Consider the following 14,155-nt stretch of genomic DNA (forward strand, 5'->3'; position numbering starts at 1 on the left):
TTCACTGTCTCTTTGACTGTCTTTACTTCCCCACAGACAAACTGGATGAGATCTTGGCGGCTGCTCAGCAGACCATCAGTGCAAGTGAGGGTCCTGGGCCTGGTGGCCTCGCGTCCCTGGGCAAGCACCGGCCCAAAGGATTCTTTGCCACTGAGGTAGGTAACCTGGTGTAGAAGGAAACTGAGGGGATCATGTGCTATGTGAAGACTCCCAAATGTCTTTTACATCTAAGCTCGACGCTAGTCCAGAGAAGTACCACACTCTTCCTCCTCTCCCATCTCATCTCCCCTCTTTCCTTCCCACCTTAGGGATCTCATGTAAGACAAAGGGATGCTATAGAGATGTGGGTTCGTGCCTATCATCCCAGATCCTGGGAAGCTGAGTCAGGAGGGTTGCTGTGAGTTTGAGATCAGGCTGAACTACATAGGGAGACCTTTTCTCCAGACCCGGGGGGGGGGGGGAGTCATAGTTACATATCCTAGATGCTCAACAGAGGTTTGATGGCTATTAAAATATTGATCCTGGGACTGGAGAGATGGCTCAGGGGTTAAGAGTGTTTACTGTTCTTGAAGAAGACTGACAATTGCCTACAACTCCAGCTCCAGAAGTTCTGATGCCCTCTTCTGTCCTCCTAGGGCACAGCACTGTCCACGTGCACGGTCCCACACACAGACACGTGGACACACACGTGATTTTTTTTTTAAATAGAGTTGAAAGTAATCGAAGAAGACACCTAATGCCGACCTCTGGCCCCCACACACATTGTTCACGCACTGTGAACAATGGATGGTGTGCCCTCTCCACCTGCCTTTCCCCACAGGCAAAGGCTGATCTCTATCAAGTTCAACATGTTTCAGATATTGTATTCCATACAGATTACCTCATTCCTGCCTTAGAATCTTCTTGTGAGGTATGCAGCAGTGGTTAGCTCACTTACAGATGTGGAAATGAAACTCAGAAAAGACCCAAACCCTGCCTGGGTTCTTCTGCCAGGGCCCTGCTGGCTCTGCCCCCACGGGTTTGGCCCTTTGACACCAACACACGCACATCAGACCTGTGTGTGCTAGTCTACCTTCCAGCTGTCACTTCTGGAGGTAACCCACTGCCTGGCCTCTCCCTTAGCCTGTGCCCTCTGCCTGCCAAGGCTCTGTCCTCGGGCCACACTCACAGCCTGGTGGCCCAGAGGCATTTGCTCTAATGTGAGCCCAGGATCTGCTTGGCAGGGTGGCGTGGGCTTTCTTAGCTGTGCTCTGCATCTGGGTCTTAGATCAAGTGCGGAGTGAAGCTTAGAGACAACCTGTGGTGTGGACACTAAAATAACTGTTCTGTGGGGGTTGAACGTAGGGTCTCATGCATTTTACCACTGAGACATACCTCCAGCTCCTTCATGGGGGGTCCTAAAAAGGGGCTTTACCACTGGGTTATGCCCTCAGGCCCTCACTGAGGAGATTCCAGGCCAGCAGTTCTCAATGTGTGGGTTAGGACCCCTTTTACAGGGGTCACATAGCAGATACCCTGCCTATCAGATATTTACAGTTCATACCAGTAGCAAAATTACAGTTATGAAGAAGCAATGAAATAATTTTAGGTTGGGGGTCACCACAGCATGAGGAACTGTATTCAAGGGAGGCAGTGTTAAGAACGGTGAGAAGCTCTCTCACTCAGCTACACCCCATCCCCTCCCTAAGGGGTTCTAGGCAGTGACTCTGCTGAGCCACACCTCCAGCCCCTCACTGGGGGGTGTTATGTAAGCGCTGTAAGTGTCTACACCTCCAACCTTCAAAATAATTTTTTGTTTTGTTTTTCAAGACAGTGGTTCTCTGTGTAGCTTTGGTGCCTATCCTGGAACTCACTCCGTAGACCAGGCTGGCCTTGAACTCACAGAGATCCGCCTGGCTCTGCCTCCCGAGTGCTGGGATCAAAGGCGTGCGCCACCACACCCAGCTCCTCAAAATAATTTTTAAGTGAATTTTGAAGTCAGAAGTAGTGACTCACACCTATAATCCAAGCATTCCAGGGGCTGAGGCAGGAGGATTGTCATGAGTTTTAAGGACCAACCTAGGCTACAGAGTGCGACTGATTCAGAAAGCCAAAGGGTAAAACAGACCTGTTGCTACAGTGATATCAGAGTCTTTTGGCCAGGGTGTTACCCAGGGAGGCTGGGCTGTGGTGCCTAAGTGCTGAAGCTGCGAAGTCTGCAGCAGCATCTCTACACTGTTTGTAGAGATGCTGCTGCGATGAGGGAGGGAGATCTGGGATCTCTTGGGAAGCAGGGGTGCAGCCGCCCTTCTTGCTGAGACTAGCAGAGCTCACTGCCTGTAGCTGGAAGGGAGAAAAGGGCGGAGCTTTCCACGGGATGGTGTGAAGACAGGTGTGTCATTTAGCCCTCAGGACCACACCCCCCCAACCCCAGAGAGCCCTGCTTTCATGCAGAGGCAGGGAGCAGGTTTTGCAGCCAGCTTCCTGGAGTTTCCCGTCTAGAGGCTACTTCTCTGGCTAGTAGAGTGTCCTGCAGACCCCAGCCCTCCCTTCATGCCCATCCTTGGCTTCTTAAGATGTCTGAAATGTCTGCAGTTGTTAGGGTGGGTTATCTGCTGTGCCATCCTGCCACACAAGTTCAGAGTAAGAAAAAAAAATGAGAGCTGGGGATGCATCCCGTGGAAGAGCGCATGCCCAGCAGGTGAAAGGTCCTGTGTTCAATCTGCAGCACCAAGAAAAGGGGGGAGGGGCAGAAAGGAAGACGGGAGGCAAAAAGGGGAGGAAAAGAGAAGGAAAGGAATGAAGCATGGAGGAAAGGGAGGAGGGAGGCGGGAAGAGAGTGTGGGGTGAGAGAAATGAAGGAGGAAGGATGGAGACAGGAGGCAGGCAGAGAGAGGAATCAGAGGGCACAGGTCCTGCAGCCTGGCCGTGCATTCCTATCCTGGACACATCCTCTCCCTCTGTGGCTTTGAACCATGCTACCTCATCCCCAGCATTTGTTTCCTGCTCTGTAAAATTGGTTGAAGCAGAGGTCAACCCAAGCAGGAGGGTCACATCAACTCCTGTCATGCAGGGCTCTCGAAACCAGCAGTCTCCCTCTGCAGCTGGGTTGATCACCCTCTGCTCTCACTCCCTGGAGCCTGACCCTTCACATCCGCTTCTGAGTTGCGTGGATCCCTGTCCTCTGACAGCCTCAGCCCACATCCAGCCCATCTCTTACTTGTGTGTGTGCAAGTGTGTATGCGCACGTGCCTGTGGAAACCAGAGGACAGCCTTCGGTGTCCATCCTCAGGTGCCAATCGTACTGTGTTTTGAGGTATCTCAAAAACAGGATCTCTTGCTGCACCTGGAGGTCACCAATAGGCTAGACTGGCTTGTCGGCAAGCCCCAGAGGGCCACCTGCCTTCTCCACCCAGCATTATGATTACATACACGTGCCACCACACTAGGCTTTTCCTGTGGGGTCTGGGAATTGAACTCGGGTCCTTTCTTGTGCTTGCATGGTAGGCACTTGACCAACTGAGCCATCCCCCAGCCTTAGTGCTTAAATTTTGATACTTCTGTTTCTTTCTTGTTAATCATGTAGCAGATGCTTGAACAAATTTAAAGACAGGAGCTCACAACCTCTTATTGCAGTTATTCTATATATGGACAGACTTCTAGAAAGTTCTTCCTTACATGGACCCCAAATTTACCTTCTCTGAACTTCTACCTTTTCATCATGGTCTTCTCCAACAAGTTTCCTTGGAGAGGAAGGATCACCTCAATTTTATAGGAGACAAATGGGTGTTAGGGAGTTGGACGCACTTGCTCAGGACTCTTGGAAAATGTAGATCTAATCAAAACGGAGGTCTGCTGAGACTGGCCCCACTGTAAGCTAACCCAAGCAGGTGGGGTGTTTTTTTTCCAAATAATTATTTTTTAAGTGTGTGTTTGTAGGGGGGCAGTATATATTGGGTATGTGTATGTGGTGTAGGCATGTGGTGTGTAGCATGTGTATGTATGGTCTATGTGTATAGTGTGGTGTATTTATGGTGAGTGTACATGGTATGTATATATGTGTATGATATATGTGGTATGTTTATGAGTATATGGTGTGTGTATGGTGTGGGGTGTGTGGTATACAGTATACGGTATGGGGGGTATGGTGTGTGTGTGGTGTGTGTATGATGTGAGGGGTGAGGGTGGTATACATGTGGTGGTGGTGGGTAGGGTGTATGGTATGTGTTTCTGTGTGTGTGGTGTGCAAGTGTGACACATTCCAAGACCAGAGCAGGGCAGATATCTTCCTCCATCACTCTCTAGCTTGTGCCTTTGAGACAGAGTCTCACTGAACCAGAAGCTCACAGGTTTGTCTAAATTGGCAATCTGTCAAGATCTAGGGATCCACCTTTTCCCCTCACCACACATGCGCCCCGATGCTGGTATTACAGGCATGGGTAGCCAGGCCCAGACTTTTGTGTAGGTCCTGGAGATTCAAATTCAGGACCTCACACTTGCAGAGCAAGGGCTCTTACACTGAGACATCTCCCAGCCCCACCCATTGTTTTGACCTGAGCTTTTCCGAAGGTGATCTTTCCTCAGGCCGGGCTCCCCTCAGAACCTGCTCTTTTCCGGGGGGGGGGGCTTCCCTGTCGCTCTCATTACCTCAGGGCTCCTCATTCTGTTCCAGGCACCCTAACGTCACTTCTTTCACACCAATATTTGTGACTCTCACCCCTCCCTTTTTACCACCTCCCCCTCGGGGCACCCTGACCCCTCCCCCATCACCTTGACCCCTCCCTCATCCCCATGCCCCTTCCCTGTCCACCTGTCCCCTCCCCCATCACCACAGCCCCTTCCCCATCATCCTGACTGTCCTCCTGATCCCTGATCCCTGTGAGGAGCCTTTTCTAGACTCTGAGACTCTTCGCTGGTCTAATGGGGTAACAGACACCTAAGCTGGGGTTGCCTGGGGACCCGTGGGAACAGCACCTCCTCAGGGTATCTGTCTTTCCAGGTTTGGGCTATTTTTCCTTTTTTTCTTGAGTATTTGTTATTTTCCTGAGACAGGGTCTCCTGCTGTAGCTGACTCTGCCTGGAACTCACTTGTAGACCAGGCTAGTCTGGAACTCATGGTAATCCTCCTGCTTCAGCCTTTCCAGTTCTGGGATGACAAGTGTAAATCACCACACTGGACTCCGTGTTCAATTCTCTAATTTATTTGCAGCCTGCCTTTCATATAGATATAGCCAGGACGTCTGTGGCTTCTAGAACAGACCTTGTTAGTGGAATGAATGAGACCCAGGCAGGCCCGTGCAGGGATGGCGCACTCAAGACCCAGGAAAGCCTTGAATCTCTCAGGCCATCACTGCCCTCCAGAGCTCTCTGGGAGGATGGAAATAGTCCACATGTCTTGTATGGATTCAAACACAGCCAGTGTGATGAATGGATGGAAAGCCAGATGGACAGAAAAAATTATGGATAGTTGGAATAATAGATAGAATGGTGGATGGAAGATAGATGGATGGAATGATGAATAGATGAAATACTGGATGGATGGTCAGACAGATGGATGCATGCAATGATGGATGGGTGGAATGATGGACACAAGATCAGACAGATGGGTAGGTAGAAATGATGAATGCACAAAACAATGGATAGATGGTGGGACAGACAGAAATTTTTCTTTAATGAGATAAATGGGGCTGGAAAGATGGTTCAGTGGTTAAGAGGCTTTGTTGTGTCATGGTGAGGATGGGAGTTTGGATCCCAGGCTCACATAGCCCAGCACTCCCCAAATCTGCAACTCTGGCTCCGGTGCCCCATCTGGCCTCTGTGAGCAGAGGCATGTGCGAGCACACGCACACGCACGCAGACACATCCTTAAGATACTGATGGATTGGAATTGAAGAGCAGCTCTCGGGCTGCAGGAGCTCATGGGGGTCTCTGAGGTGAGGGTGGTGACTGTGTGCCAGGCTGGCTTCATATGTCAGTGTGGGTCTGACATAGGCCACAGCTGCTGGAATCAGAATGGAGGTCCTCATGCGTGTGTGTGTGTGTGTGTGTGTGTGTGTGTGTGTGTGTGTGTGTCAAAGTACTTTACAGCTGAGCAGTCTCCCCAGCCCTGATTTCTTTTAAAAGATTCTGCCAAGTCTGGAAAAGAGACCAGAAAGGCATGAACAAGGGACGAGGCAGCTGCTGCAGGCCAGAAGGGTGTCACCTGGGCACAGGCCATGACTGCAGGTGGCGCCTGGTTTCGTGGGACAGCTCATCTGCTTACTTTTCTTTTCTTTTCTTCTCCGGACTACCACCCCAGAGAACATTCTCCCACACCATGTTTCTGCCACGCAGGAACTCAGAGGAGAAAGTAACCCTCAGGGTGTGGAGAACTCTGGCTGATCCTCCCCTGCTCTCTTCTCTCTCTCTCTCTCTAACTGCTGCACTGAAGTCAAGCTTTGATCCCCACCACCGCTCCCAGCCAAGTTACGACCGGCCTTCCTTCCTGCCTCCTGGACCTGGCCTTATGCTCCGGCAGAAGTCTATTGGTATGTCTCCAAGAATGGGATGTGGCCCGGGAGCACAAGAGAGGACTGTCTAGGTTTGGTAATGTGTTCCAGCACCACATTTGACCCTGGTTAGATGAGGTCGAGTTTGGATGAATCCCAGGTTTGCTTCTTCCCAGCTGTGTGACTTGGGGTGGGTAGCATCTAGACACCCGGATCTTGTGTTCAAAGGATGGAGCGTTGGTAGCAGGCAGGTAGTAAGTGGAGGCAGATAGTTGTTGAAGGAGAAGCCAGCTGCTTCCTGCACAGCTCTGTGTAAAATGATAGATAGCCTTTTCTTCTCAAGCCTGCTTTAAACTCACTCCAAGTCACCATTAGCATGTGCGCAGACCTTTGAACAATTAGTAAACGGCGCCCCCTCGTGGCCGGATGATGAAACTCCATTTAATTGAGCCTTCTCCCTGGAGCCCCTGCTGGTGATTGCTGTTGGGCAGTGCACAGCTTGTATCTAGGGAGAGCTGGGCCAGTTTCCAATTCCTCCCTCGGTCTTGTGTGTCTCAACAGGGGCTGCGGAAGATGACAGACCCTACTTAGCACCCCCAGCCATGAAATTCAGCCGTAGTCTGTCTGTCCCCGGTTCAGAGGACATACCCCCACCCCCCACCACATCCCCACCAGAACCTCCCTACAGCACACCTCCGGCCCCCTCCTCTTCTGGCCGCCTCACTCCCTCCCCTCGGGGAGGCCCCTTCAACCCCGGTTCTGGGGGTCCCCTCTCGGCCTCCTCCCCTTCATCTTTCGATGGGCCATCTCCTCCTGACACCCGTGGTGGGGGCAGAGAGAAGAGCCTGTATCACAGTGGAGCCCTACCCCCTGCCCATCATCATCCACCTCATCATCACCATCATCACGCCCCACCTCCACAGCCCCACCATCACCATGCACACCCTCCTCACCCCCCGGAGATGGAGACAGGAGGTTCCCCCGACGATCCCCCACCTCGATTGGCCCTGGGACCCCAGCCTAGCCTTCGAGGCTGGCGGGGCGGAGGACCCAGCCCAACCTCAGGGGCCCCATCGCCTTCCCACCACAGTAGCAGCGGAGGCAGCAGCGGCCCCACTCAGGCTACCGCCCTGCGCTACTTCCAGCTGCCCCCGAGGGCGGCCAGTGCAGCTATGTACGTGCCTGCTCGCTCGGGCCGAGGTCGCAAGGGCCCACTGGTCAAGCAGACCAAAGTGGAAGGCGAGCCCCAGAAGGGCAGCCTCCCTCCTGCGTCCTCCCCAACATCCCCGGCGTTGCCACGGCCTGAACCACCTCCGGCCGGGCCGTCGGAGAAAAATTCCATCCCCATCCCTACCATTATCATCAAAGCCCCATCCACCAGTAGCAGCGGCCGCAGCAGCCAGGGGAGCAGCACAGAGGCCGAGCCCCCCACCCAGCCCGACGGCGCGGGCGGTGGCGGGTCCTCGCCCAGCCCTGCGCCTGCCACGTCCCCGGTGCCGCCGTCCCCGTCGCCCGTGCCCACCCCTGGGTCGCCCAGCGGCCCGGCCACCCTGGACTTCACCAGCCAGTTTGGAGCAGCCCTGGTGGGCGCGGCGCGGAGGGAGGGAGGCTGGCAGAACGAAGCCCGGCGGCGGTCCACGCTGTTCCTGTCCACCGATGCGGGAGATGAGGATGGAGGCGACAGCGGGCTGGGCCCGGGGGCGCCCCCAGGTCCCCGGCTGCGCCATTCCAAATCCATTGATGAAGGCATGTTCTCCGCCGAGCCGTACCTCCGGCTAGAGTCGGGGGGCAGCAGCGGGGGCTACGGGGCCTACGCAGCCGGCAGCCGAGCCTACGGGGGCAGCGGGAGCAGCAGCGCCTTCACTAGCTTCCTACCCCCGAGGCCCCTGGTGCATCCGCTGACTGGCAAGGCCTTGGATCCCGCCTCTCCGCTGGGGCTGGCCTTGGCCGCCCGGGAGCGGGCCTTGAAGGAATCCTCGGACGGTGGGGGCACCCCCCAGCCGCCTCCGAGACCCCCATCGCCACGCTACGACGCCCCGCCGCCCACCCTCCACCACCACTCACCCCACTCACCCCATTCGCCACATGCGCGTCACGAGCCAGTGTTGCGCCTCTGGGGGGACCCGGCGCGCCGGGAGCTGGGGTACCGGGCAGGCCTAGGGAGTCAGGAGAAGGCTCTTCCCGCCAGTCCACCTGCAGCTCGCCGCTCTCTACTGCACCGTCTGCCCCCGACGGCTCCTGGGGTCGGGCCGCTCCTGCTGCAGCTGGGGCCGGAACCCCCAACTCCCCTTCCTGGGGTGAGCAAGGCCTGGCGCACTGCAGCCCCCGAGGAGCCTGAGCGGCTGCCTCTGCACGTGCGGTTCCTTGAGAATTGCCAGGCCCGGCCTCCCGCAGCGGGAGCGAGAGGGTCTTCCACTGAAGATGGGCCTGGGGTTCCACCGCCCAGCCCTCGCAGGGTCTTGCCAGCCTCTCCAACCTCCCCGCGGGTCAGTGAGGAGAACGGCCTTCCGCTGCTGGTCCTGCCGCCGCCAGCCCCTTCGGTGGATGTGGACGACGGCGAGTTTCTTTTTGCGGAGCCGCTGCCTCCACCCCTGGAGTTTTCCAATAGCTTCGAAAAGCCAGAGTCGCCTCTCACGCCCGGGCCTCCCCACCCGCTGCCAGACCCTCCCTCCCCGGCTACCCCTCTACCTGCAGCCCCACCCCCGGCTGTGGCCGCAGCCCCTCCCACCCTGGATTCCACCGCATCTAGCCTGACCTCTTACGACAGCGAAGTGGCCACGCTGACCCAGGGGGCTCCTACGGCTCCTGGGGATACTCCTGCTCCAGGCCCGCCGGCCCCAGCAGCCCCAGCTCCCCCAGCCCCGCAGCCAGGCCCCGATCCTCCACCTGGCACGGATTCTGGAATCGAGGAGGTGGACAGTCGGAGCAGCAGCGATCACCCGCTGGAGACCATCAGCAGCGCGTCCACACTCAGCAGTTTGTCGGCCGAAGGAGGAGGCAACACAGGGGGCGTGGCTGGGGGCGGGGCCGGGGTGGCCAGTGGGACGGAGCTCCTGGACACCTACGTTGCCTACCTGGATGGCCAGGCCTTCGGGGGCAGTGGGACTCCTGGCCCGCCATACCCCCCACAGCTCATGACTCCCTCCAAGCTCCGGGGCCGGGCGCTTGGGGCTGGTGGAAATTTGAGACCTGGTCCCAGTGGGGGACTCCGAGATCCTGTCACCCCCACCAGCCCTACTGTCTCTGTGACCGGAGCTGGAACAGATGGGCTACTGGCCTTGAGTGCTTGCTCCGGACCCTCAACGGCAGGTGTGGCAGGGGGTCCCGTGGCGGTTGAGCCGGAAGTCCCGCCAGTACCTTTGCCCACTGCCTCGTCCTTGCCTCGGAAGCTGCTACCGTGGGAGGAGGGTCCGGGACCCCCACCACCACCCCTGCCAGGGCCCCTGTCCCAGCCTCAGGCCTCTGCCTTGGCCACGGTCAAAGCCAGCATCATCAGCGAACTCAGCTCCAAGCTCCAGCAGTTTGGTGGGTCCTCTGCCGCGGGAGGAGCTCTGCCTTGGGCTCGGGGAGGCAGCGGGGGCAGCACAGACAGCCACCACGGAGGAGCCAGTTACATCCCAGAGAGGACCTCCTCCCTGCAGCGCCAGAGGTGAGCAGAGGCCTGTGGCTGGCGGGTGGCGGGTGGCTGTGGCAGGTGCTGGAGCCCAAGGTCCCCAAAGAGCCTCGGAGTTACAGAAAACACACTGGGATGTCTTGCAGGAATCGGACCTCTAAGAAGCACACTTTCAGCTCCATGGTCACCATAACCCATGGCCCAAGATGAATGGCTGCATGTTTTTATTTTGTTTTTGATGGTCCTGGGGATCAAACCTAGGGCTTCAGGCATGCTAAACAAGTGCTCAACTACTGAGCCACAGCCACAGCCCCTCACTGGGGGAGTCTAGTCAGGGGCTCACACCCCAGCCTCTTACTGGGGGGCTGTAGGCAGGGGCCCAACCACTGAGCAACACCCCCAACCTTCGTATTATGTTTTGAGTCAGGACCTAACTAAGTTGCTTTGTCTGGCCTTGAACTCTGTTTAGAGTTCAAGAACCAAGTTTAGACTTGTAATCCTCCTGCCTCAACCTCCCCAGTAACTGGAATGACAGACCTACACCACCAAACCTAAGATACAAAATACTAACAACAACAAAAATGCATTAACTGAAAGTGTCTGTGTGGCTCTTCACGGCACCAGGTGGCATCAGGCACCCCGCAGAAGGAGGGGGCACAGTGCCTACTTGAAAGGGATTGGGACAGAATTTAACTTGAGCCATTGCTATCAGCACGATGGAGGAGGGCTGGGCATCTTTGAAGGACCTAGCACCCACTAGATGGGAAGATAGGGGCCCATGCTGTCGTTCCCCAAATACTTCTTAGTTGTGGTCTCTTTGAAGCTTTGACCCACGCATGCAATGGCTAGTCACAGGGAATGATATCCCATCTTTTACTCAGGTGCAGTGAGGGGAGTTTGAAACTCTATAGTGCACTGTAATTCTGTTCCCCACTTAACATTCCAGTGTGGATTTAGCAGACTTTGGAGATACAATTCACTCATTATTCTTCATGGGTGGATGGAGGATGATGCATTAGTCATCATATGCATGGATTAGATGTTTAGCCCAGTAGTTATAAATGTTATGCCCTCCTAGACAGGTCCAGAGTCCATCTTGCTCCTAGTTTATTAAGGCTCAGATGCCACACCCCCAGTCCCTCACTGGGGGATTCTAGGCAAAGGCTCTACCACTGAGCCACACCCCAGCCCCTCACTGGGGGATTCTAGGCAGGGAAGGACTCTACCACTGAGCCACACCTCCAGCTAGACAGTAGGCATAATAATTACAGCTACCCTCCCAAAACAACCCAGGAATTAGTTGGTTACCATTCTCTCAGGAAAGGTCACCAGACTGTGTGCGGGAAGAGTGATCTACCCAGCGGGAATAGGCAGTTCAGGGCCTGCGGTGCGGCCGCCCGCCGTGCTGAAGGGAGCTCAAGGGATGAGGGGAACCTTTTCCTCCCCTTGTTTCTTCTCTCTTTCATCTCCCTCTCTTCACCTCTCTCTCTCTGTTCTCTGTCCCCATCCCCTTCCATCTCTCTCCCCCCTGAATACCCACCCTCTTTTTCGTTTGTTTGTTTTGTTCTGTTTTGTTTCTGTCTCCCTGTCTTCCACTCTGCTATGACTGACCATAACCAAAAAAGGCAGTATAGAGTAGTGGTTAAGAGCTCAGACTTTGGTGACTTCTAACTGGGCTCTGCCACTCCCTGGCTGTGTGTCCTTAGGCAAGTTTCTTAAGCTCTCTGTGCTCTTGATGAAAATAGTAACCGTCCACCAGGGCTGTTGTGGGGATGAAATTGAGATGTGATTCAGAAAGCCTCTAGAACAATGCCTGACACACACGAGCTGCAGCAAGTGGTGGCGGGTGTTATTGCTATCACTTAATGCTTCTTTTTCTTCCACCTCTCTTGGCTATCACCCTTCCCTGTCCTATTTCTTGCCCTGGACTTCTCTCCTGACATTCATCTGACCCCTCCTCACCACCACCCCATCTTCTCCATTTCTGCCCCTACCCTTGTGTCTCTCCCTCTGAATCATGACTTCTGCCTCTTTTTCACCCTGGCCCTCAACACTTCCCCCAAACCCTTCTCCCCCACCCTTGGCCCCCTACCCCCACCCCTTGTCACATTCCAGGCTCTCCGAAGACTCCCAGACCTCTCTCCTCTCCAAACCCAGCAGCAGCATCTTTCAGAACTGGCCTAAACCCCCTCTGCCTCCACTCCCCACCGGATCTGGGGTCTCCTCTTCGACGGCTGCAGCCCCGGGAGCTATCTCCCCTTCAGCCTCCTCCGCCTCGGCTTCCACCCGACACCTGCAGGGCGTGGAATTTGAGATGCGGCCTCCGTTGCTCCGCCGGGCACCCAGCCCCTCGCTGCTGCCTGCCTCGGATCACAAGGTCAGCCCAGCGCCCAGGCCCTCTTCTTTGCCCATCCTGCCTTCAGGACCCCTCTACCCGGGCCTCTTCGACATCCGTAGCTCCCCGACCGGAGGGGCAGGAGGCTCGGCTGACCCCTTTGCTCCAGTCTTTGTGCCGCCACACCCCGGGATATCTGGGGGTCTCGGAGGAGCCTTGTCGGGGGCCTCTCGCTCCCTATCACCCACCCGCCTGCTCTCGCTACCCCCCGACAAGCCGTTCGGCGCCAAGCCTCTGGGGTTCTGGACCAAGTTTGACGTCGCCGATTGGCTGGAGTGGCTGGGCTTATCAGAGCACCGAGCCCAGTTCCTGGACCACGAGATTGATGGCTCCCACCTGCCCGCCTTGACCAAGGAGGACTATGTGGACCTGGGCGTGACCAGGGTGGGCCACCGTATGAACATTGACCGGGCTCTCAAATTTTTCCTGGAGAGGTGATGGCTGGCCTGGACGGACCAACCCGTCCACAGGACCCTTGAGCCCGCTGACCTCTTGACCTCTGACCCCTCTGACCATCATTCTCTCCCCACCCCCTCAGGGGGCCAGGGATTCTGCTGAAACTGTGCCCTGCCCCGTCTCCCCAGGCCTGACTGAAGTCCCCAAGTGGACCGGATACAGGCCAGACACTGGCACCTCACAAGAGGTGGGCAGCTGATACTAGACTGCGTGCGAGTGGAAAGGAGGGTGGGGGAGATTAGAAAATGACACAGGGGTACTGAGAAGGAGGGAAAGGTTGACTGGGAGGGGGAACAGACAGAGCCATAGAGGGTCAGCCCAGAGCCTGTCCGGATGGGGGGAGCTGCCCCCCAGACCGCAGGGGAAGGTGTGCCCTCCGATTCCATCACCTGCGCCCCTCTAATAACCCTTTCCACCTCTCCAGGCCCCTCAGCCTCCCCCTCTCCCTGGCACTCCCAGCTGCCCCGCCCCTGCCTCTTGCACGCCGCTGGCTTCCCTCCCAGGCTGCGGTTTTGCACAAGCTTGCCCCCTGGCTGTCCTGCACACCGCTGGCCTGCAAGGCCCCCCAGCTCCCTAACACGCTGCGTTCTTTTTTGCTCAAGCGCCACGGCCTTTGCTAGCTTGCTCTCTGCATTCTTTCTTCTTGGGATGGAGGGTGGGGGGTTGCACCCTTTATTTCTCTGATCACCCTGGACCCATGCTGCAGACACACATGGGACTTTCCTTCCTCTCCTCCTCACAGACCCAGGCATACTCCTGTAGCCCCTGGTCACCCCTTTTTTCTGCTCTGTCCTTGCACACTCTGAACACATTTACCTCCATTTCATCCTTGGGGACACTTTCCTGTCCTGGCGCCCCCAAGCTCATGATGGCACTCCTGTCCCCTGCCTTCTCCATTTTCTCTGACACATTTTCTCGCACATCCCTGGCACATTCACAGCCCAGGTCTCTCTCTCTCTCTCTCTCTCTCTCTCTCTCTCTCTCTCTCTCTCTCTCTCTCTCTGGTTATTTGAGACAGGGTTTCTCTGTGTAGCCCTGGCTATCTCTGGAACTCACTCTGTAGACCAGGCTGGCCTCAAATTCAGAGATCCACCTGCCTCTGCCTCCCGAGTGTTGGGACTAAAGGCGTGGGCCGCCACCCCCTGGCTACTTCTGTTCACTTTTATCCTTTCTTTTCTGTGCCCTCTTGCACACTCCTCTTGTGCACTTACCCTCCCCAGCCCC

The 14,155-nt window shown here is 56.1% G+C and overlaps 1 protein-coding gene across 6 annotated transcripts in view; it reads left to right on the plus strand.

Annotated features, from left to right (window-relative positions):
• Shank1 (SH3 and multiple ankyrin repeat domains 1) overlaps nt 1-13,941 on the plus strand; it is a 49,124-nt gene extending 35,183 nt beyond the window's left edge. For 4 of the 6 annotated variants that reach the window (XM_028858839.2, XM_028858840.2, XM_028858841.2 and 1 more), the window contains 4 exons: nt 37-155; nt 6,410-6,506; nt 7,029-10,116; nt 12,196-13,941. In XM_028858839.2, the coding sequence (XP_028714672.1) occupies nt 37-155; nt 6,410-6,506; nt 7,029-10,116; nt 12,196-12,913 (4,022 nt within the window). In that variant the 3' untranslated portion in view covers nt 12,914-13,941. Of the gene's footprint in view, nt 1-36; nt 156-6,409; nt 6,507-7,028; nt 10,117-10,226; nt 10,664-11,705; nt 11,787-12,195 lie in introns of those variants that run through there. The other 2 variants (XM_028858843.2, XM_028858842.1) reach the window with 2 other exon arrangements.
• Nucleotides 13,942-14,155: the final 214 nt, after the last annotated feature.

Source organism: Peromyscus leucopus, chromosome 1, assembly GCF_004664715.2.
Source record: "Peromyscus leucopus breed LL Stock chromosome 1, UCI_PerLeu_2.1, whole genome shotgun sequence".
Lineage (NCBI taxonomy): Eukaryota > Metazoa > Chordata > Mammalia > Rodentia > Cricetidae > Peromyscus > Peromyscus leucopus.